At 56.2% G+C, this 24,374-nt stretch overlaps 1 protein-coding gene across 1 annotated transcript; it reads left to right on the top strand.

Annotated features, from left to right (window-relative positions):
* Positions 1 to 2,484: 2,484 nt before the first annotated feature.
* On the top strand, positions 2,485 to 5,550 carry NAA80 (N-alpha-acetyltransferase 80, NatH catalytic subunit). Its single transcript, XM_072128237.1, has one exon. It carries the CDS (start codon positions 2,485 to 2,487, stop codon positions 3,574 to 3,576), a length of 1,092 nt encoding a protein of 363 aa, XP_071984338.1. The 3' UTR covers positions 3,577 to 5,550.
* Positions 5,551 to 24,374: the final 18,824 nt, after the last annotated feature.

The following is a 24,374-nucleotide window of genomic DNA, read 5'->3' as shown; positions in this document are numbered from 1 at the left end:
TATATAGGGGGAGAGTGTGACCCCCCCCCCCCCCCCCCGGATATATAGGGGGAGAGTGTGACCCCCCGGATATATAGGAGGAGAGTGTGACCCCCCGGATATATAGGAGGAGAGTGTGACCCCCCCGGATATATAGGGGAAGAGTGTGACCCCCCCGGATATATAGGGGGAGAGTGTGACCCCCCCCCGGATATATAGGAGGAGAGTGTGACCCCCCCGGATATATAGGGGGAGAGTGTGACCCCCCCCCCGGATATATAGGGGGAGAGTGTGACCCCCCGGATATATAGGGGGAGAGTGTGACCCCCCGGATATATAGGGGGAGAGTGTGACCCCCCGGATATATAGGGGGAGAGTGTGACCCCCCCGGATATAGAGGGGGAGAGTGTGACCCCCCGGATATATAGGAGGAGAGTGTGACCCCCCGGATATATAGGGGGAGAGTGTGACCCCCCCGGATATATAGGGGGAGAGTGTGACCCCCCGGATATATAGGGGGAGAGTGTGACCCCCCGGATATATAGGAGGAGAGTGTGACCCCCCGGATATATAGGAGGAGAGTGTGACCCCCCCGGATATATAGGAGGAGAGTGTGACCCCCCCGGATATATAGGAGGAGAGTGTGACCCCCCCGGATATATAGGAGGAGAGTGTGACCCCCCCGGATATATAGGAGGAGAGTGTGACCCCCCCGGATATATAGGGGGAGAGTGTGACCCCCCGGATATATAGGAGGAGAGTGTGACCCCCCAGGTATATAGGGGGAGAGTGTGACCCCCCGGATATATAGGGGGAGAGTGTGACCCCCCCGGATATATAGGAGGAGAGTGTGACCCCCCCGGATATATAGGGGGAGAGTGTGACCCCCCGGATATATAGGGGGAGAGTGTGACCCCCCGGATATATAGGGGGAGAGTGTGACCCCCCCGGATATATAGGGGGAGAGTGTGACCCCCCGGGTATATAGGGGAAGAGTGTGACCCCCCGGATATATAGGGGGAGAGTGTGACCCCCCCGGATATATAGGGGGAGAGTGTGACCCCCCCGGATATATAGGGGGTGAGTGTGACCCCCCGGGTATATAGGGGAAAGAGTGTGACCCCCGGATATATAGGGGGAGAGTGTGACCCCCCCGGATATATAGGGGGAGAGTGTGACCCCCCCGGATATATAGGGGGAGAGTGTGACCCCCCGGATATATAGGGGGAGAGTGTGACCCCCCGGATATATAGGGGGAGAGTGTGACCCCCCCGGATATATAGGAGGAGAGTGTGACCCCCCCGGATATATAGGAGGAGAGTGTGACCCCCCGGATATATAGGGGGAGAGTGTGACCCCCCGGATATATAGGGGGAGAGTGTAACCCCCCCCCCCCCCCGGATATATAGGAGGAGAGTGTGACCCCCCCGGATATATAGGGGGAGAGTGTGACCCCCCGGATATATAGGGGGAGAGTGTGACCCCCCCGGATATATAGGAGGAGAGTGTGACCCCCCGGATATATAGGGGGAGAGTGTGACCCCCCAGGTATATAGGGGGAGAGTGTGACCCCCCCGGATATATAGGAGGAGAGTGTGACCCCCCAGGTATATAGGGGAGAGTGTGACCCCCCCGGATATATAGGAGGAGAGTGTGACCCCCCCGGATATATAGGGGAGAGTGTGACCCCCCGGATATATAGGGGGAGAGTGTGACCCCCCCGGATATATAGGAGGAGAGTGTGACCCCCCCGGATATATAGGAGGAGAGTGTGACCCCCCCGGATATATAGGGGGAGAGTGTGACCCCCCGGATATATAGGGGGAGAGTGTGACCCCCCCGGATATATAGGAGGAGAGTGTGACCCCCCCGGATATATAGGAGGAGAGTGTGACCCCCCGGATATATAGGGGGAGAGTGTGACCCCCCGGATATATAGGGGGAGAGTGTGACCCCCCGGATATATAGGGGGAGAGTGTAACCCCCCCCCCCCCCCCGGATATATAGGAGGAGAGTGTGACCCCCCCGGATATATAGGGGGAGAGTGTGACCCCCCGGATATATAGGGGGAGAGTGTGACCCCCCGGATATATAGGAGGAGAGTGTGACCCCCCCGGATATATAGGAGGAGAGTGTGACCCCCCGGATATATTGGAGGAGAGTGTGACCCCCCCGGATATATAGGGGGAGAGTGTGACCCCCCGGATATATAGGGGGAGAGTGTGACCCCCCCGGATATATAGGAGGAGAGTGTGACCCCCCCGGATATATAGGAGGAGAGTGTGACCCCCCCCGGATATATAGGAGGAGAGTGTGACCCCCCCCTCCCCCCCCCCCCCGGATATATAGGAGGAGAGTGTGACCCCCCCCCCCCCTCTCTGGATTTATAGGAGGAGAGTGTGACCCCCCCCCCTCTGGATATATAGGAGGAGAGTGTGACCCCCCCCCCCCCCCTCTGGATATATAGGGGGTCCTCCCTTAGGTATAGACCGCCCCCTCCTGTACATGTGTTCTGATTGTCTCCATGTTTGCACTGACAGGGCGGCTGCTGCAGAACATCTTGCGCTCGTTCCTCTTCATCATCGTCCTGACCTCACGGCATCGTGTGCTGAACTCCTGAACCAAACATGGAAGCGGAGCCTGGGGGCCCGGCTGCACTCCTTACAGCGCTCCTCCGATGACTTCCCTGTGTGCCTTGTGCTCATTGGGGCCCCTGAGGGCCCGGCCCTGGGTCATGCCAGACTCTGCAGGGTGCTGGGCTTTCAGGATAGCCTCTTCGTGGAGTCGGTCGTGGTCAGCACAGATCTACGTGGTAAAGGCTATGGAAGGAAACTCATGGAGGCCACCGAGAGGTACGCGAGAGGAAGGGGCTACCGAAATCTCTACCTGACTACCCACGACAAGCAGGACTTCTACCACCACCTGGGGTATCAGCTGTCAGAGCCCGTCCAGAACATGGGGAGCCTGAACGGCCTGCTGCCCCCAGCCATGATCCAGAAGATGACGGCCCCCATCTCCTACCAGCATCCTGTATCGTCACCTCCAGGTCCTCCACCGCCCTCCTCAACATCTCCTCCACCACCTGGCTCCTCCTCCTGGTGTCCCCCTCCTCCACCACCTGGCTCCTCCTCCTGGTCTCCCCCTCCTCCACCACCTGGCTCCTCCTCCTGGTCTCCCCCTCCTCCACCCCCTCCACCTGGCTCCTCCTCCTGGTCTCCCCCTCCTCCACCCCCTCCACCTGGCTCCTCCTCCTGGTCTCCCCCTCCTCCACCCCCTCCACCTGGCTCCTCCTCCTGGTCTCCCCCTCCTCCACCACCTGGCTCCTCCTCCTGGTGTCTCCTTCTTCCACCTGGCTCCTCCTCCTTGTCTCCCCCTCCTCCACCCCCTCCACCTGGCTCCTCCTCCTGGTCTCCCCCTCCTCCACCCCCTCCACCTGGCTCCTCCTCCTTGTCTCCCCCTGGCTCCTCTTCCTTGTCTCCCCCTGGCTCCTCCTCCTTGTCTCCACCAGTAGATGTGGGAAGGACTAGTATTTCCTTGCAGACCCCTTATCGAGACATTCGTGGTGGTCCTATATTTTGGATGAAGAAATGTATTTGAGGAGGAGGCGGCGCAGGTGATGGAGAAGCGCTGTCTGGAGCAGGACACCATCCACGTGTGTGGCTGTATCTTCTACTCTAGTCACAGCCAGAGCAGCATTCACAGTCCTCGTGTTTCCAGTTTGGGATGCAGCCCTCTGCTGGTGGGGTGTTTGCTGTATTACACTGTGGGGGATGCAGCTCTCTGCTGGTGGGGTGTTTGCTGTATTACACTGTGGGGGATGCAGCTCTCTGCTGGTGGGGTGTTTGCTGTATTACACTGTGGGGGATGCAGCCCTCTGCTGGTGGGGTGTTTGCTGTATTACACTGTGGGGGATGCTGCTCTCTGCTGGTGGGGTGTTTGCTGTATTACACTGTGGGGGATGCAGCCCTCTGCTGGTGGGGTGTTCGCTGTATTACACTGTGGGGGATGCAGCCCTCTGCTGGTGGGGTGTATGCTGTATTACACTGTGGGGGATGCTGCTCTCTGCTGGTGGGGTGTTTGCTGTATTACACTGTGGGGGGGATGCAGCTCTCTGCTGGTGGGGTGTTTGCTGTATTACACTGTGGGGGATGCTGCTCTCTGCTGGTGGGGTGTTTGCTGTATTACACTGTGGGGGATGCAGCTCTCTGCTGGTGGGGTGTTTGCTGTATTACACTGTGGGGGATGCTGCTCTCTGCTGGTGGGGTGTTTGCTGTATTACACTGTGGGGGATGCTGCTCTCTGCTGGTGGGGTGTTTGCTGTATTACACTGTGGGGGATGCAGCCCTCTGCTGGTGGGGTGTTTGCTGTATTACACTGTGGGGGCTGCTGCCCTCTGCTGGTGGGGTGTTTGCTGTATTACACTGTGGGGGCTGCTGCCCTCTGCTGGTGGGGTGTTTGCTGTATTACACTGTGGGGGATGCTGCCCTCTGCTGGTGGGGTGTTTGCTGTATTACACTGTGGGGGATGCAGCCCTCTGCTGGTGGGGTGTTTGCTGTATTACACTGTGGGGGATGCAGCCCTCTGCTGGTGGGGTGTTTGCTGTATTACACTGTGGGGGATGCAGCCCTCTGCTGGTGGGGTGTTTGCTGTATTACACTGTGGGGGATGCAGCCCTCTGCTGGTGGGGTGTTTGCTGTATTACACTGTGGGGGATGCAGCCCTCTGCTGGTGGGGTGTATGCTGTATTACACTGTGGGGGATGCAGCCCTCTGCTGGTGGGGTGTTTGCTGTATTACACTGTGGGGGATGCAGCCCTCTGCTGGTGGGGTGTTTGCTGTATTACACTGTGGGGGATGCTGCCCTCTGCTGGTGGGGTGTTTGCTGTATTACACTGTGGGGGATGCAGCCCTCTGCTGGTGGGGTGTTTGCTGTATTACACTGTGGGGGATGCTGCTCTCTGCTGGTGGGGTGTTTGCTGTATTACACTGTGGGGGATGCTGCTCTCTGCTGGTGGGGTGTTTGCTGTATTACACTGTGGGGGATGCTGCTCTCTGCTGGTGGGGTGTTTGCTGTATTACACTGTGGGGGGGATGCAGCTCTCTGCTGGTGGGGTGTTTGCTGTATTACACTGTGGGGGATGCAGCTCTCTGCTGGTGGGGTGTTTGCTGTATTACACTGTGGGGGATGCAGCTCTCTGCTGGTGGGGTGTTTGCTGTATTACACTGTGGGGGATGCTGCTCTCTGCTGGTGGGGTGTTTGCTGTATTACACTGTGGGGGATGCTGCTCTCTGCTGGTGGGGTGTTTGCTGTATTACACTGTGGGGGATGCTGCTCTCTGCTGGTGGGGTGTTTGCTGTATTACACTGTGGGGGATGCAGCCAGATAAAGTGAATAAAGGCGACAGAATCAAACCAGAAAATTCTCACATTACACGACACTCGCTTGTGTGAACAGTGTCCTGAGTGTGCACCATGGTGGTGCGCGTATCTCTGCCGTCCTCCCATTGGCTCATTTCACAGCACTAGGAAGCTCCGCCCACTCACTGGATTGATGGGATGAAGACCGGATCAACCTCCGCACCTTCCTGGGTGTTGGGGCCACACGACCCTGGCTCTGGTGTCCTGGGGTCACACGACCCGGGCTCTGGTGTCCTGGGGTCACACGACCCTGGCTCTGGTGTCCTGGGGTCACACGACCCTGGCTCTGGTGTCCTGGGGTCACACGACCCTGGCTCTGGTGTCCTGGGGTCACACGATCCTGGCTCTGGTGTCCTGGGGTCACACGACCCGGGCTCTGGTGTCCTGGGGTCACACGATCCTGGCTCTGGGTGTCCTGGGGTCACACGATCCTGGCTCTGGGTGTCCTGGGGTCACACGATCCTGGCTCTGGGTGTCCTGGGGTCACACGATCCTGGCTCTGGGTGTCCTGGGGTCACACGATCCTGGCTCTGGGTGTCCTGGGGTCACACGACCCTGGCTCTGGGTGTCCTGCGGTCACACGACCCTGGCTCTGGTGTCCTGCGGTCACACGACCCTGGCTCTGGTGTCCTGGGGTCACACGACCCTGGCTCTGGTGTCCTGGGGTCACACGATCCTGGCTCTGGGTGTCCTGGGGTCACACGACCCTGGCTCTGGTGTCCTGGGGTCACACGATCCTGGCTCTGGTGTCCTGGGGTCACACGATCCTGGCTCTGGTGTCCTGGGGTCACACGACCCTGGCTCTGGTGTCCTGGGGTCACACGACCCTGGCTCTGGGTGTCCTGGGGTCACACGATCCTGGCTCTGGGTGTCCTGGGGTCACACGATCCTGGCTCTGGGTGTCCTGGGGTCACACGATCCTGGCTCTGGGTGTCCTGGGGTCACACGATCCTGGCTCTGGGTGTCCTGGGGTCACACGATCCTGGCTCTGGGTGTCCTGGGGTCACACGATCCTGGCTCTGGGTGTCCTGGGGTCACACGATCCTGGCTCTGGTGCCCTGGGGTCACACGATCCTGGCTCTGGTGCCCTGGGGTCACACGACCCCGGCTCTGGTGTCCTGCTGCTCTTGGCTATGGCTTGGTGCAAATTCTGAGTCTAGGAGGGTGTCCTCACACTGCTGTGCTCTGTGCTCTCTGCAGCCAGTGTTATGCATTGCCCCTGGAGAGATGTGTAATCAGACCTCACACTGCTGTGCTCTGTGCTCCCTGCAGCCAGTGTTATGTATTGTCCCTGGAGAGATGTGTAATCAGACCTCACACTGCTGTGCTCTGTGCTCCCTGCAGCCAGTGTTATGTATTGTCCCTGGAGAGATGTGTAATCAGACCTCACACTGCTGTGCTCTGTGCTCCCTGCAGCCAGTGTTATGTATTGTCCCTGGAGAGATGTGTAATCAGACCTCACACTGCTGTGCTCTGTGCTCCCTGCAGCCAGTGTTATGTATTGTCCCTGGAGAGATGTGTAATCAGACCTCACACTGCTGTGCTCTGTGCTCTCTGCAGCCAGTGTTATGTATTGTCCCTGGAGAGATGTGTAATCAGACCTCACACTGCTGTGCTCTGTGCTCGCTGCAGTCACAGTTATTTATTGTCCCTGGAGAGATGTGTAATCAGACCTCACACTGCTGTGCTCTGTGCTCCCTGCAGCCAGTGTTATGTATTGTCCCTGGAGAGATGTGTAATCAGACCTCACACTGCTGTGCTCTGTGCTCCCTGCAGCCAGTGTTATGTATTGTCCCTGGAGAGATGTGTAATCAGACCTCACACTGCTGTGCTCTGTGCTCCCTGCAGCCAGTGTTATGTATTGTCCCTGGAGAGATGTGTAATCAGACCTCACACTGCTGTGCTCTGTGCTCTCTGCAGCCAGTGTTATGTATTGTCCCTGGAGAGATGTGTAATCAGACCTCACACTGCTGTGCTCTCTGCAGCCAGTGTTATGTACTGTCCCTGGAGAGATGTGTAATCAGACCTCACACTGCTGTGCTCTGTGCTCTCTGCAGCCAGTGTTATCTATTGTCCCTGGAGAGATGTGTAATCAGACCTCACACTGCTGTGCTCTGTGCTCTCTGCAGCCAGTGTTATGTATTATCCCTGGAGAGATGTGTAATCAGACCTCACACTGCTGTGCTCTGTGCTCTCTGCAGCCAGTGTTATGTACTGTCCCTGGAGAGATGTGTAATCAGACCTCACACTGCTGTGCTCTGTGCTCTCTGCGGCCAGTGTTATGTATTGTCCCTGGAGAGATGTGTAATCAGACCTCACACTGCTGTGCTCTGTGCTCTCTGCAGCCAGTGTTATGTATTGTCCCTGGAGAGATGTGTAATCAGACCTCACACTGCTGTGCTCTGTGCTCTCTGCAGCCAGTATTATGTACTGTCCCTGGAGAGATGTGTAATCAGACCTCACACTGCTGTGCTCTGTGCTTTCTGCAGCCAGTGTTATGTATTGTCCCTGGAGAGATGTGTAATCAGACCTCACACTGCTGTGCTCTGTGCTCTCTGCAGCCAGTGTTATATATTGTCCCTGGAGAGATGTGTAATCATACCTCACACTGCTGTGCTCTGTGCTCTCTGCAGCCAGTGTTATGTATTGTCCCTGGAGAGATGTGTAATCAGACCTCACACTGCTGTGCTCTGTGCTCTCTGCAGCCAGTGTTATGTATATTCCCTGGAGAGATGTGTAATCAGACCTCACACTGCTGTGCTCTGTGCTCTCTGCAGCCAGTGTTATGTATTGTCCCTGGAGAGATGTGTAATCAGACCTCACACTGCTGTGCTCTGTGCTCTTTGCGGCCAGTGTTATGTATTGTCCCTGGAGAGATGTGTCATCAGACCTCACACTGCTGTGCTCTGTGCTCTCTGCAGCCAGTGTTATGTATTGTCCCTGGGGAGATGTGTAATCAGACCTCATACTGCTGTGCTCTGTGCTCTCTGCAGCCAGTGTTATGTATTGTCCCTGGAGAGATGTGTAATCAGACCTCACACTGCTGTGCTCTGTGCTCTCTGCAGCCAGTGTTATGTATTGTCCCTGGAGAGATGTGTAATCAGACCTCACACTGCTGTGCTCTGTGCTCTCTGCAGCCAGAGTTATGTATTGTCCCTGGAGAGATGTGTAATCAGACCTCACACTGCTGTGCTCTGTGCTCTCTGCAGCCAGTGTTATGTATTGTCCCTGGAGAGATGTGTAATCACACCTCACACTGCTGTGCTCTGTGCTCTCTGCAGCCAGTGTTATGTATTGTCCCTGGAGAGATGTGTAATCAGACCTCATACTGCTGTGCTCTGTGCTCTCTGCAGCCAGTGTTATGTATTGTCCCTGGAGAGATGTGTAATCAGACCTCACACTGCTGTGCTCTGTGCTCTCTGCAGCCAGTGTTATGTATTGTCCCTGGAGAGATGTGTAATCAGACCTCACACTGCTGTGCTCTGTGCTCCCTGCAGCCAGTGTTATGTATTGTCCCTGGAGAGATGTGTAATCAGACCTCACACTGCTGTGCTCTGTGCTCCCTGCAGCCAGTGTTATGTATTGTCCCTGGAGAGATGTGTAATCAGACCTCACACTGCTGTGCTCTGTGCTCTCTGCAGCCAGTGTTATGTGTTGTCCCTGGGAGAGATGTGTAATCAGACCTCACACTGCTGTGCTCTGTGCTCTCTGCAGCCAGTGTTATGTATTGTCCCTGGAGAGATGTGTAATCACACCTCACACTGCTGTGCTCTGTGCTCTCTGCAGCCAGTGTTATGTATTGTCCCTGGAGAGATGTGTAATCAGACCTCACACTGCTGTGCTCTGTGCTCTCTGCAGCCAGTGTTATGTATTGTCCCTGGAGAGATATGTAATCAGACTTTACACTGCTGTGCTCTGTGCTCTCTGCAGCCAGTGTTATGTATAGTCCCTGGAGAGATGTGTAATCAGACCTCACACTGCTGTGCTCTGTGCTCTCTGCGGCCAGTGTTATGTATTGTCCCTGGAGAGATGTGTAATCAGACCTCACACTGCTGTGCTCTGTGCTCTCTGCAGCCAGTGTTATGTATTGTCCCTGGAGAGATGTGTAATCAGACCTCACACTGCTGTGCTCTCTGCAGCCAGTGTTATGTACTGTCCCTGGAGAGATGTGTAATCAGACCTCACACTGCTGTGCTCTGTGCTCTCTGCAGCCAGTGTTATCTATTGTCCCTGGAGAGATGTGTAATCAGACCTCACACTGCTGTGCTCTGTGCTCTCTGCAGCCAGTGTTATGTATTATCCCTGGAGAGATGTGTAATCAGACCTCACACTGCTGTGCTCTGTGCTCTCTGCAGCCAGTGTTATGTACTGTCCCTGGAGAGATGTGTAATCAGACCTCACACTGCTGTGCTCTGTGCTCTCTGCAGCCAGTGTTATGTACTGTCCCTGGAGAGATGTGTAATCAGACCTCACACTGCTGTGCTCTGTGCTCTCTGCAGCCAGTGTTATGTATTGTCCCTGGAGAGATGTGTAATCAGACCTCACACTGCTGTGCTCTGTGCTCTCTGCGGCCAGTGTTATGTATTGTCCCTGGAGAGATGTGTAATCAGACCTCACACTGCTGTGCTCTGTGCTCTCTGCAGCCAGTGTTATGTATTGTCCCTGGAGAGATGTGTAATCAGACCTCATACTGCTGTGCTCTGTGCTCTCTGCAGCCAGTGTTATGTATTGTCCCTGGAGAGATGTGTAATCAGACCTCACACTGCTGTGCTCTGTGCTCTCTGCAGCCAGTGTTATGTATTGTCCCTGGAGAGATGTGTAATCAGACCTCACACTGCTGTGCTCTGTGCTCTCTGCAGCCAGTGTTATGTATTGTCCCTGGAGAGATGTGTAATCAGACCTCACACTGCTGTGCTCTGTGCTCTCTGCAGCCAGTATTATGTACTGTCCCTGGAGAGATGTGTAATCAGACCTCACACTGCTGTGCTCTGTGCTCTCTGCAGCCAGTGTTATATATTGTCCCTGGAGAGATGTGTAATCATACCTCACACTGCTGTGCTCTGTGCTCTCTGCAGCCAGTGTCATGTATTGTCCCTGGAGAGATGTGTAATCAGACCTCACACTGCTGTGCTCTGTGCTCTATGCAGCCAGTGTTATGTATATTCCCTGGAGAGATGTGTAATCAGACCTCACACTGCTGTGCTCTGTGCTCTCTGCAGCCAGTGTTATGTATTGTCCCTGGAGAGATGTGTAATCAGACCTCACACTGCTGTGCTCTGTGCTCTCTGCAGCCAGTGTTATGTATTGTCCCTGGAGAGATGTGTAATCAGACCTCACACTGCTGTGCTCTGTGCTCTCTGCAGCCAGAGTTATGTATTGTCCCTGGAGAGATGTGTAATCAGACCTCACACTGCTGTGCTCTGTGCTCTCTGCAGCCAGTGTTATGTATTGTCCCTGGGGAGATGTGTAATTAGACCTCATACTGCTGTGCTCTGTACTCTCTGCAGCCAGTGTTATGTATTGTCCCTGGAGAGATGTGTAATCAGACCTCACACTGCTGTGCTCTGTGCTCTCTGCAGCCAGTGTTATGTATTATCCCTAGAGAGATGTGTAATCAGACCTCACACTGCTGTGCTCTGTGCTCTTTGCAGCCAGTGTTATGTACTGTCCCTGGAGAGATGTGTAATCAGACCTCACACTGCTGTGCTCTGTGCTCTCTGCAGCCAGTGTTATGTATTATCCCTGGAGAGATGTGTAATCAGACCTCACACTGCTGTGCTCTGTGCTCTCTGCAGCCAGTGTTATGTATAGTCCCTGGAGAGATGTGTAATCAGACCTCACACTGCTGTGCTCTGTGCTCTCTGCAGCCAGTGTTATGTACTGTCCCTGGAGAGATGTGTAATCAGACCTCACACTGCTGTGCTCTGTGCTCTCTGCAGCCAGTGTTATGTATTGTCCCTGGGGAGATGTGTAATCAGACCTCACACTGCTGTGCTCTGTGCTCTCTGCAGCCAGTGTTATGTATTGTCCCTGGAGAGATGGGTAATCAGACCTCACACTGCTGTGCAGTCTGTATGGAGTGTGAAGCTTTGTGAATGCAGCTCTGGCTGTGAGCGGAGCATTGCTGCCTATACTAACTGTATAGGAGGTAGAGGATAAGGCCGGTGTTGATCAGGGCGATGACGATGTGTGTGATGGGTGGTCTGCAGCGGGCGGTGGGGTGGTCTTCACGTGGGGGCACTGGTATGGCGGGAGGGGCAGAGGGCGGTTTTTCATCTTCTTCCTCCGTTATAACTGGAAGTGGAGAGAAGGTGAAGGCGGTTAGTGAGTTCTTAGAGGGGCTCCAGCCATCGGCGGTATGATGTAGTGTCCCATAGCCACCAATCAGAGCGCAGCTTCCATTGTATGAATGCTCTGGAGAAATGTTAGCTTTGCTGTGATTGGTCCCTACACATCATCCCACTCATCTCTTTAATGGGCCACAGCTCCGGCACCCACCATAGGCGCGGAGCGTGCCGCCACATTGTAGTGGAATCAAGATGCCTCATCTTTGTATTAGGATTTATTCTTCAACTTACTAGTATTTGTGTTTTAATTCTTAACCATTCAGGATCTCTGCTTGCTGTCAGTGACAGGGACATTCATTGCTGGCAGACAGAGCATGGACCTTGATGCTTTTCACCTCCTGAGGTTTTGTTACAATGTGTCAATGTAGAGAATTGTCTGTGACAGATCAGATCTCTCCCTGGTTCTTCTAGTTTGCTTCAATGTATCAGTGCAGGCTGTTTACCTCACAGAGGATGTTATACAATGTAACGACCCATCTGTTGTGATAATTGTTGCTCACATTTACCAACAGCAAGCAGAGATGGTGATGGGAAGGATTACAATGTGGTAGGTGGTGGTTCCACTCACCTTGTGGGGTCTCTGTGTCCAGGGGGAGGCCATGTAGGTCACTGATGGAGTCCACAGGCAGCAGGTACACCCCTCCCCAGGGGGGGTCCAGGGATGCAGCAGCCATCGGGTCAGGAGCGGGGTCCAGGAATGCAGCAGCCGTCGGGTCAGGAGCGGGGTCCAGGAATGCAGCAGCCGTCGGGTCAGGAGGGGGGTCCAGGAATGCAGCAGCCGTCGGGTCCGGAGGGGGGTCCAGGGGTGCAGCAGCCGTTGGGCCAGGAGCGGGTCCAGGAATGCAGCAGCCGTCGGGTCAGGAGCGGGGTCCAGGGGTGCAGCAGCCGTCGGGCCAGGAGCGGGTCCAGGAATGCAGCAGCCGTCGGGTCAGGAGCGGGGTCCAGGGGTGCAGCAGCCGTCGGGCCAGGAGCGGGGTCCAGGGGTGCAGCAGCCGTCGGGCCAGGAGCGGGTCCAGGAATGCAGTAGCCGTCGGGTCAGGAGCGGGGTCTAGGGATGGCGGAGGGCCAGGAGCGGGGTCCAGGGGTGCAGCAGCCTTCGGGCCAGGAGCGGGGTTCAGGGGTGCAGCAGCCGTCGGGCCGGGAGCGGGGTCCAGGGGTGCAGCAGCCGTCGGGCCAGGAGCGGGGTCCAGGGGTGCAGCAGCCGTCGGGTCAGGAGCGGGGTCCAGGAATGCAGCAGCCGTCGGGTCAGGAGCGGGGTCCAGGGGTGCAGCAGCCGTCGGGCCAGGAGCGGGGTCCAGCAGCCGTCGGGCCAGGAGCGGAATCCAGGGATGCAGCTGCCGTCGGGCCGGGAGCGGGGTCCAGCTGCCGTCGGGCCGGGAGCGGGGTCCAGCTGCCGTCGGGCCGGGAGCGGGGTCCAGCTGCCGTCGGGCCGGGAGCGGGGTCCAGCTGCCGTCGGGCCGGGAGCGGGGTCCAGGGATGTGCTAGCTATCGGGTCGGGAGCGGGGTCCAGGGGTGCAGCAGCCGTCGGGTCGGGAGCGGGGTCCAGCAGCCGTCGGGCCGGGAGCGGGGTCCAGGGGTGCAGCAGCCGTCGGGTTGGGAGCGGGGTCCAGGGGTGCAGCAGCCGTCGGGCCGGGAGCGGGGTCCAGGGGTGCAGCAGCCGTCGGGTCGGGAGCGGGGTCAGGGGTGCAGCAGCCGTCGGGTCGGGAGCGGGGTCCAGGGGTGCAGCAGCCGTCGGGTCGGGAGCGGGGTCAGGGGTGCAGCAGCCGTCGGGTCGGGAGCGGGGTCCAGGGGTGCAGCAGCCGTCGGGCCAGGAGCGGGTCCAGGAATGCAGCAGCCGTCGGGTCAGGAGCGGGGTCCAGGGGTGCAGCAGCCGTCGGGCCAGGAGCGGGGTCCAGGGGTGCAGCAGCCGTCGGGCCAGGAGCGGGTCCAGGAATGCAGTAGCCGTCGGGTCAGGAGCGGGGTCTAGGGATGGCGGAGGGCCAGGAGCGGGGTCCAGGGGTGCAGCAGCCTTCGGGCCAGGAGCGGGGTTCAGGGGTGCAGCAGCCGTCGGGCCGGGAGCGGGGTCCAGGGGTGCAGCAGCCGTCGGGCCAGGAGCGGGGTCCAGGGGTGCAGCAGCCGTCGGGTCAGGAGCGGGGTCCAGGAATGCAGCAGCCGTCGGGTCAGGAGCGGGGTCCAGGGGTGCAGCAGCCGTCGGGCCAGGAGCGGGGTCCAGCAGCCGTCGGGCCAGGAGCGGAATCCAGGGATGCAGCTGCCGTCGGGCCGGGAGCGGGGTCCAGCTGCCGTCGGGCCGGGAGCGGGGTCCAGCTGCCGTCGGGCCGGGAGCGGGGTCCAGCTGCCGTCGGGCCGGGAGCGGGGTCCAGCTGCCGTCGGGCCGGGAGCGGGGTCCAGGGATGTGCTAGCTATCGGGTCGGGAGCGGGGTCCAGGGGTGCAGCAGCCGTCGGGTCGGGAGCGGGGTCCAGCAGCCGTCGGGCCGGGAGCGGGGTCCAGGGGTGCAGCAGCCGTCGGGTTGGGAGCGGGGTCCAGGGGTGCAGCAGCCGTCGGGCCGGGAGCGGGGTCCAGGGGTGCAGCAGCCGTCGGGTCGGGAGCGGGGTCAGGGGTGCAGCAGCCGTCGGGTCGGGAGCGGGGTCCAGGGGTGCAGCAGCCGTCGGGTCGGGAGCGGGGTCAGGGGTGCAGCAGCCGTCGGGTCGGGAGCGGGGTCCAGGGGTGCAGCAGCCGTTGGGTCGGGAGCAGGGTCAGGGGTGCAGCAGCCCTCGGGCCGGGAGCGGGGTCCAGCAGCCGTTGGGGTCCAGGGGTGGCGGAGGGCCAGGCGCGGGGTCCAGGGGTGGAGCAGCCGTCGGGCCGGGAGCGGGGTCCAGGGGTGCAGCAGCCGTCGGGTCGGGAGCGGGGTCCAGGGGTGCAGCAGCCGTCGGGTCGGGAGCGGGGTCCAGGGGTGCAGCAGCCGTCGGGCCGGGAGCGGGGTCCAGGGGTGCAGCAGCCGTCGGGTCGGGAGCGGGGTCAGGGGTGCAGCAGCCGTCGGGTCGGGAGCGGGGTCCAGGGGTGCAGCAGCCGTCGGGTCGGGAGCGGGGTCAGGGGTGCAGCAGCCGTCGGGTCGGGAGCGGGGTCCAGGGGTGCAGCAGCCGTTGGGTCGGGAGCAGGGTCAGGGGTGCAGCAGCCCTCGGGCCGGGAGCGGGGTCCAGCAGCCGTTGGGGTCCAGGGGTGGCGGAGGGCCAGGCGCGGGGTCCAGGGGTGGCGGAGGGTGAGGCGCGGGGTCCAGGGGTGGCGGAGGGTGAGGCACTGTTAGATACCAGGGCCGCTGACTATAACAGGGAAGAGCTGGAATGTTTGGGAGGATATAAATAGCTGAGCCCCCCTCCCCCTCCTCCTCCACACACTACACAAGCTGCGGGCACACAAGTACTCTGCTCCTGGGAATACATGTCCTTAGCCAGGGCACAAGCAGGCAGATTCCGTGCAGGATCCTGGGAAAGCAGTGATATGAATGACGCCAGAGATCACAGATTACAGATACAATGTAACAGCAAATAATTGATAGTTTGTGTAATGGAGAGTTATAGAATATCCAATATCATTTCTGGTTCCAGTGCACCTGTGTGACACCAGATGACCATGGATATAACGAGCCGTGCACCTGTGTGACACCAGATGACCATGGATATAACGAGCCGTGCACCTGTGTGACACCAGATGACCATGGATATAACGAGCCGTGCACCTGTGTGACACCAGATGACCATGGATATAACGAGCCGTGCACCTGTGTGACACCAGATGACCATGGATATAACGAGCCGTGCACCTGTGTGACACCAGATGACCATGGATATAACGAGCCGTGCACCTGTGTGACATCACATGACCAGGGATATGACGAGCCGTGCACCTGTGTGACACCAGATGACCATGGATATAACGAGCAGTGCACCTGTGTGACACCAGATGACCATGGATATAACGAGCCGTGCACCTGTGTGACACCAGATGACCATGGATATAACGAGCAGTGCACCTGTGTGACACCAGATGACCATGGATATAACGAGCCGTGCACCTGTGTGACACCAGATGACCATGGATATAACGAGCCGTGCACCTGTGTGACACCAGATGACCATGGATATAACGAGCAGTGCACCTGTGTGACACCAGATGACCATGGATATAACGAGCAGTGCACCTGTGTGACACCAGATGACCATGGATATAACGAGCCGTGCACCTGTGTGACACCAGATGACCATGGATATAACGAGCAGTGCACCTGTGTGACACCAGATGACCATGGATATAACGAGCCGTGCACCTGTGTGACACCAGATGACCATGGATATAACGAGCCGTGCACCTGTGTGACACCAGATGACCATGGATATAACGAGCCGTGCACCTGTGTGACACCAGATGACCATGGATATAACGAGCCGTGCACCTGTGTGACACCAGATGACCATGGATATAACGAGCCGTGCACCTGTGTGACACCAGATGACCATGGATATAACGAGCCGTGCACCTGTGTGACACCAGATGACCATGGATATAACGAGCAGTGCACCTGTGTGACACCAGATGACCATGGATATAACGAGCAGTGCACCTGTGTGACACCAGATGACCATGGATATAACGAGCCGTGCACCTGTGTGACACCAGATGACCATGGATATAACGAGCAGTGCACCTGTGTGACACCAGATGACCATGGATATAACGAGCCGTGCACCTGTGTGACACCAGATGACCATGGATATAACGAGCAGTGCACCTGTGTGACACCAGATGACCATGGATATAACGAGCCGTGCACCTGTGTGACACCAGATGACCATGGATATAACGAGCCGTGCACCTGTGTGACACCAGATGACCATGGATATAACGAGCCGTGCACCTGTGTGACACCAGATGACCATGGATATAACGAGCCGTGCACCTGTGTGACACCAGATGACCATGGATATAACGAGCCGTGCACCTGTGTGACACCAGATGACCATGGATATAACGAGCCGTGCACCTGTGTGACACCAGATGACCATGGATATAACGAGCCGTGCACCTGTGTGACATCACATGACCAGGGATATGACGAGCCGTGCACCTGTGTGACACCAGATGACCATGGATATAACGAGCAGTGCACCTGTGTGACACCAGATGACCATGGATATAACGAGCCGTGCACCTGTGTGACACCAGATGACCATGGATATAACGAGCAGTGCACCTGTGTGACACCAGATGACCATGGATATAACGAGCCGTGCACCTGTGTGACACCAGATGACCATGGATATAACGAGCCGTGCACCTGTGTGACACCAGATGACCATGGATATAACGAGCAGTGCACCTGTGTGACACCAGATGACCATGGATATAACGAGCAGTGCACCTGTGTGACACCAGATGACCATGGATATAACGAGCCGTGCACCTGTGTGACACCAGATGACCATGGATATAACGAGCAGTGCACCTGTGTGACACCAGATGACCATGGATATAACGAGCCGTGCACCTGTGTGACACCAGATGACCATGGATATAACGAGCCGTGCACCTGTGTGACACCAGATGACCATGGATATAACGAGCCGTGCACCTGTGTGACACCAGATGACCATGGATATAACGAGCCGTGCACCTGTGTGACACCAGATGACCATGGATATAACGAGCCGTGCACCTGTGTGACACCAGATGACCATGGATATAACGAGCCGTGCACCTGTGTGACACCAGATGACCATGGATATAACGAGCAGTGCACCTGTGTGACACCAGATGACCATGGATATAACGAGCAGTGCACCTGTGTGACACCAGATGACCATGGATATAACGAGCCGTGCACCTGTGTGACACCAGATGACCATGGATATAACGAGCAGTGCACCTGTGTGACACCAGATGACCATGGATATAACGAGCCGTGCACCTGTGTGACACCAGATGACCATGGATATAACGAGCAGTGCACCTGTGTGACACCAGATGACCATGGATATAACGAGCAGTGCACCTGTGTGACACCAGATGACCATGGATATAACGAGCAGTGCACCTGTGTGACACCAGATGACCATGGATATAACGAGCCGTGCACCTGTGTGACACCAGATGACCATGGATATAACGAGCCGTGCACCTGTGTGACACCAGATGACCATGGATATAACGAGCCGTGCACCTGTGTGACACCAGATGACCATGGATATAACGAGCAGTGCACCTGTGTGACACCAGATGACCATGGATATAACGAGCCGTGCACCTGTGTGACACCAGATGACCATGGATATAACGAGCAGTGCACCTGTGTGACACCAGATGACCATGGATATAACGAGCAGTGCACCTGTGTGACACCAGATGACCATGGATATAACGAGCAGTGCACCTGTGTGACACCAGATGACCATGGATATAACGAGCAGTGCACCTGTGTGACACCAGATGACCATGGATATAACTAGCAGTGCACCTGTGTGACATCACATGACCATGGATATAACGAGCAGTGCACCTTTGTGATACCAGATGACCATGGATATAACGAGCCGTGCACCTGTGTGACACCAGATGACCATGGATATAACTAGCAGTGCACCTGTGTGACATCACATGACCATGGATATAACGAGCAGTGCACCTGTGTGACACCAGATGACCATGGATATAACTAGCAGTGCACCTGTGTGACATCACATGACCATGGATATAACGAGCAGTGCACCTGTGTGACACCAGATGACCATGGATATAACGAGCCACGCACCTGTGTGACACCAGATGACCATGGATATAACGAGCAGTGCACCTGTGTGACATCACATGACCAGGGATATAACGAGCAGTGCACCTGTGTGACACCAGATGACCAGGGATATAACGAGCCGTGCACCTGTGTGACATCACATGACCAGGGATATAACGAGCAGTGCACCTGTGTGACACCAGATGACCATGGATATAACGAGCCGTGCACCTGTGTGACACCACATGACCAGGGGATATAACGAGCCGTGCACCTGTGTGACATCACATGACCAGGGGATATAACGAGCCGTGCACCTGTGTGACATCACATGACCAGGGATATAACGAGCCGTGCACCTGTGTGACATCACATGACCAGGGATATAACGAGCCGTGCACCTGTGTGACATCACATGACCAGGGGATATAACGAGCCGTGCACCTGTATGACATCACATGACCAGGGGATATAACGAGCAGTGCACCTGTGTACTATACAATATCGATCTTTTGGTGAGGGCGGCCCCCGGGGGCAGCCGCTGGATACTTACCCATCACAAGTCTAGAGGATGAGCTGCAGTACCCCAATGTGACCACTACATGGGGTGGCGCTGTTCCCATACTCCCCTCAGGCACACATTTGGTAAGACTCGTGCTGGGACCTGTAGTTCTCCCCCATCGTGGCCCCAATAAAACGATGGAAACCATTTCTCACGTCTTTATTATTATATCGACCGTATAAAACATCTTAAATAAATCTGATGCTGCAGCTGTAATAAAGGGGAGGGGCCCTGTATGGCCACACCCCCAGGCACTGTAGAGAAGTCAGAGGAGTCCATGTCACATGACTGCAGAAGGTCAAAGGGCATTGACCCCAAAATCCTCAAGAACCCCCAACTAGACAGAGGATGGGGAAGTAGTCACATGTACGGCAGCGTCACACTGCTGCAGCCCCCCCATTATACCAGGAACCGCCATGTTACCCCAGGGGAGGGGGGAGGATAGCGAGCACCCAGGACCCCCCCCCCCCCCCCGCATTATACCAACAGCCGCCATGTTACCCCAGGGGAGGGGGGAGGATAGCGAGCACCCAGGACCCCCCCCCCCCCCCCCGCATTATACCAACAGCCGCCATGTTACCCCAGGGGAGGGGGGAGGATAGCGAGCACCCAGGACCCCCCCCCCCCCCCGCATTATACCAACAGCCGCCATGTTACCCCAGGGGAGGGGGGAGGATAGCGAGCACCCAGGACCCCCCCCCCGCATTATACCAACAGCCGCCATGTTACCACAGGGGAGGGGGGAGGATAGCGAGCACCCAGGACACCCCCCCCCCCCCCGCATTATACCAACAGCCGCCATGTTACCACAGGGGAGGGGGGAGGATAGCGAGCACCCAGGACCCCCGCCCCCCCCCCCCCCGCGCATTATACCAGGAACCGCCATGTTACCACAGGGGAGGGGGGAGGATAGCGAGCACCCAGGACCCCCCCCCCCCCTTATACCAACAGCCGCCATGTTACCCCAGGGGAGGGGGGAGGATAGCGAGCACCCAGGACCCCCCCCCCCCCCCCCCCGCATTATACCAACAGCCGCCATGTTACCACAGGGGAGGGGGGAGGATAGCGAGCACCCAGGACCCCCCCCCCGCATTATACCAACAGCCGCCATGTTACCACAGGGGAGGGGGGAGGATAGCGAGCACCCAGGACACCCCCCCCCGCATTATACCAACAGCCGCCATGTTACCACAGGGGAGGGGGGAGGATAGCGAGCACCCAGGACCCCCCCCCCCCCGCATTATACCAACAGCCGCCATGTTACCACAGGGGAGGGGGGAGGATAGCGAGCACCCAGGACACCCCCCCCCGCATTATACCAACAGCCGCCATGTTACCACAGGGGAGGGGGGAGGATAGCGAGCACCCAGGACCCCCCCACCCCCCCCCATTATACCAGGAACCGCCACGTTACCACAGGGGAGGGGGGAGGATAGCGAGCACCCAGGACACCCCCCCCCCCCCCCGGCATTATACCAACAGCCGCCATGTTACCACAGGGGAGGGGGGAGGATAGCGAGCACCCAGGACCCCCCCCCCACATTATACCAACAGCCGCCATGTTACCACAGGGGAGGGGGGAGGATAGCGAGCACCCAGGACACCCCCCCCCCCCACATTATACCAACAGCCACCATGTTACCACAGGGGAGGGGGGAGGATAGCGAGCACCCAGGACCCCCCCCCCCCCCCCGCATTATACCAACAGCCGCCATGTTACCCCAGGGGAGGGGGGAGGATAGCGAGCACCCAGGACCCCCCCCCCCCTTATACCAACAGCCGCCATGTTACCCCAGGGGAGGGGGGAGGATAGCGAGCACCCAGGACACCCCCCCCCCCGCATTATACCAGGAACCGCCACGTTACCACAGGGGAGGGGGGAGGATAGCGAGCACCCAGGACCCCCCCCCCCCCCCGCATTATACCAACAGCCGCCATGTTACCCCAGGGGAGGGGGGAGGATAGCGAGCACCCAGGACCCCCCCCCCCCGCATTATACCAACAGCCGCCATGTTACCACAGGGGAGGGGGGAGGATAGCGAGCACCCAGGACACCCCCCCCCCCCCCGCATTATACCAACAGCCGCCATGTTACCCCAGGGGACGGGGGAGGATAGCGAGCACCCAGGACCCCCCCCCCCCCCCGCATTATACCAACAGCCGCCATGTTACCACAGGGGAGGGGGGAGGATAGCGAGCACCCAGGACCCCCCCCCCCCCCCGCATTATACCAACAGCCGCCATGTTACCCCAGGGGAGGGGGGAGGATAGCGAGCACCCAGGCCCCCCCCCCCGCATTATACCAACAGCCGCCATGTTACCACAGGGGAGGGGGGAGGATAGCGAGCACCCAGGACCCCCCCCCCCCGCATTATACCAACAGCCGCCATGTTACCACAGGGGAGGGGGGAGGATAGCGAGCACCCAGGACACCCCCCCCTTATAAAAATAAATAATCTCAGATCCTAAAAAGATCATTATTTGTGCCCAAAATATCATCTACCGACCCCTTATAAAAATACAATTCTGATGTCTAATATATAGAAAAATGTACGAGACATCCAAGGCTAAGAGACCCCCCAGAGCTGCACTCACTATTCTGCTGCTGGTGCAGTCACTGTGTACATACATGACATTACTTATCCTGTACTGATCCTGAGTTACATCCTGTATTATACCCCAGAGCTGCACTCACTATGCTGCTGGTGGTGCAGTCACTGTACATACATGACATTACTTATCCTGTACTGATCCTGAGTTACATCCTGTATTATACTCCAGAGCTGCACTCACTATTCTGCTGCTGGTGCAGTCACTGTGTACATACATGACATTACTTATCCTGTACTGATCCTGAGTTACATCCTGTATTATACTCCAGAGCTGCACTCACTATTCTGCTGCTGGTGCAGTCACTGTGTACATACATGACATTACTTATCCTGTACTGATCCTGAGTTACATCCTGTATTATACTCCAGAGCTGCACTCACTATTCTGCTGCTGGTGCAGTCACTGTGTACATACATGACATTACTTATCATGTACTGATCCTGAGTTACATCCTGTATTATACCCCAGAGCTGCACTCACTATTCTGCTGCTGGTGCAGTCACTGTGTACATACATGACATTACTTATCCTGTACTGATCCCGAGTTACATCCTGTATTATACTCCAGAGCTGCACTCACTATTCTGCTGCTGGTGCAGTCACTGTGTACATACATGACATTACTTATCCTGTACTTATCCTGAGTTACATCCTGTATTATACTCCAGAGCTGTACTCACTATTCTGCTGCTGGTGCAGTCACTGTGTACATACATGACATTACTTATCCTGTACTGATCCTGAGTTACATCCTGTATTATACCCCAGAGCTGCACTCACTATTCTGCTGCTGGTGCAGTCACTGTGTACATACATGACATTACTTATCCTGTACTGATCCTGAGTTACATCCTGTATTATACTCCAGAGCTGCACTCACTATTCTGCTGCTGGTGCAGTCACTGTGTACATACATGACATTACTTATCCTGTACTGATCCTGAGTTACATCCTGTATTATACCCCAGAGCTGCACTCACTATTCTGCTGCTGGTGCAGTCACTGTGTACATACATGACATTACTTATCCTGTACTGATCCTGAGTTACATCCTGTATTATACCCCAGAGCTGCACTCACTATTCTGCTGCTGGTGCAGTCACTGTGTACATACATGACATTACTTATCCTGTACTGATCCTGAGTTACATCCTGTATTATACCCCAGAGCTGCACTCACTATTCTGCTGCTGGTGCAGTCACTGTGTACATACATGACATTACTTATCCTGTACTGATCCTGAGTTACATCCTGTATTATACCCCAGAGCTGCACTCACTATTCTGCTGCTGGTGCAGTCACTGTGTACATACATGACATTACTTATCCTGTACTGACCCTGAGTTACATCCTGTATTATACCCCAGAGCTGCACTCACTATTCTGCTGCTGGTGCAGTCACTGTGTACATACATGACATTACTTATCCTGTACTGATCCTGAGTTACATCCTGTATTATACCCCAGAGCTGCACTCACTATTCTGCTGCTGGTGCAGTCACTGTGTACATACATGACATTACTTATCCTGTACTGATCCTGAGTTACATCCTGTATTATACCCCAGAGCTGCACTCACTATTCTGCTGCTGGTGCAGTCACTGTGTACATACATGACATTACTTATCCTGTACTGATCCTGAGTTACATCCTGTATTATACCCCAGAGCTGCACTCACTATTCTGCTGCTGGTGCAGTCACTGTGTACATACATGACATTACTTATCCTGTACTGACCCTGAGTTACATCCTGTATTATACCCCAGAGCTGCACTCACTATTCTGCTGCTGGTGCAGTCACTGTGTACATACATGACATTACTTATCCTGTACTGATCCTGAGTTACATCCTGTATTATACCCCAGAGCTGCACTCACTATTCTGCTGCTGGTGCAGTCACTGTGTACATACATGACATTACTTATCCTGTACTGATCCTGAGTTACATCCTGTATTATACCCCAGAGCTGCACTCACTATTCTGCTGCTGGTGCAGTCACTGTGTACATACATGACATTACTCATCCTGTACTGATCCTGAGTTACATCCTGTATTATACTCCAGAGCTGCACTCACTATTCTGCTGCTGGTGCAGTCACTGTGTACATACATGACATTACTTATCCTGTACTGATCCTGAGTTACATCCTGTATTATACCCCAGAGCTGCACTCACTATTCTGCTGCTGGTGCAGTCACTGTGCACGTACATGACATTACTTATCCTGTACTGATCCTGAGTTACATCCTGTATTATACCCCAGAGCTGCACTCACTATTCTGCTGCTGGGGCAGTCACTGTGTACATACATGACATTACTTATCCTGTACTGACCCTGAGTTACATCCTGTATTATACCCCAGAGCTGCACTCACTATTCTGCTGCTGGTGCAGTCACTGTGTACATACATGACATTACTTATCCTGTACTGATCCTGAGTTACATCCTGTATTATACTCCAGAGCTGCACTCACTATTCTGCTGCTGGTGCAGTCACTGTGTACATACATGACATTACTTAACAGCCTTGCAGACTTCTCTGTTATCTCTTGGGGTGGGGGTGGGGGGTAGATAATAAGTTCTGTACATAGAAACAATCAGGATTTTAGCTCTGACTCTTTGGTGATGCAGCTCAGGGCACATTTGCTGTAGTTCCTGGCCCTGCCTCCGGGGGGCACCGTGAACATATCAA

This window comes from Engystomops pustulosus, chromosome 10 (genome assembly GCF_040894005.1).
Source record: "Engystomops pustulosus chromosome 10, aEngPut4.maternal, whole genome shotgun sequence".
Lineage (NCBI taxonomy): Eukaryota > Metazoa > Chordata > Amphibia > Anura > Leptodactylidae > Engystomops > Engystomops pustulosus.
The sequence above is the reverse complement of the archived record's forward strand: the minus strand, read 5'-3'. Positions and strand labels throughout refer to the sequence as shown.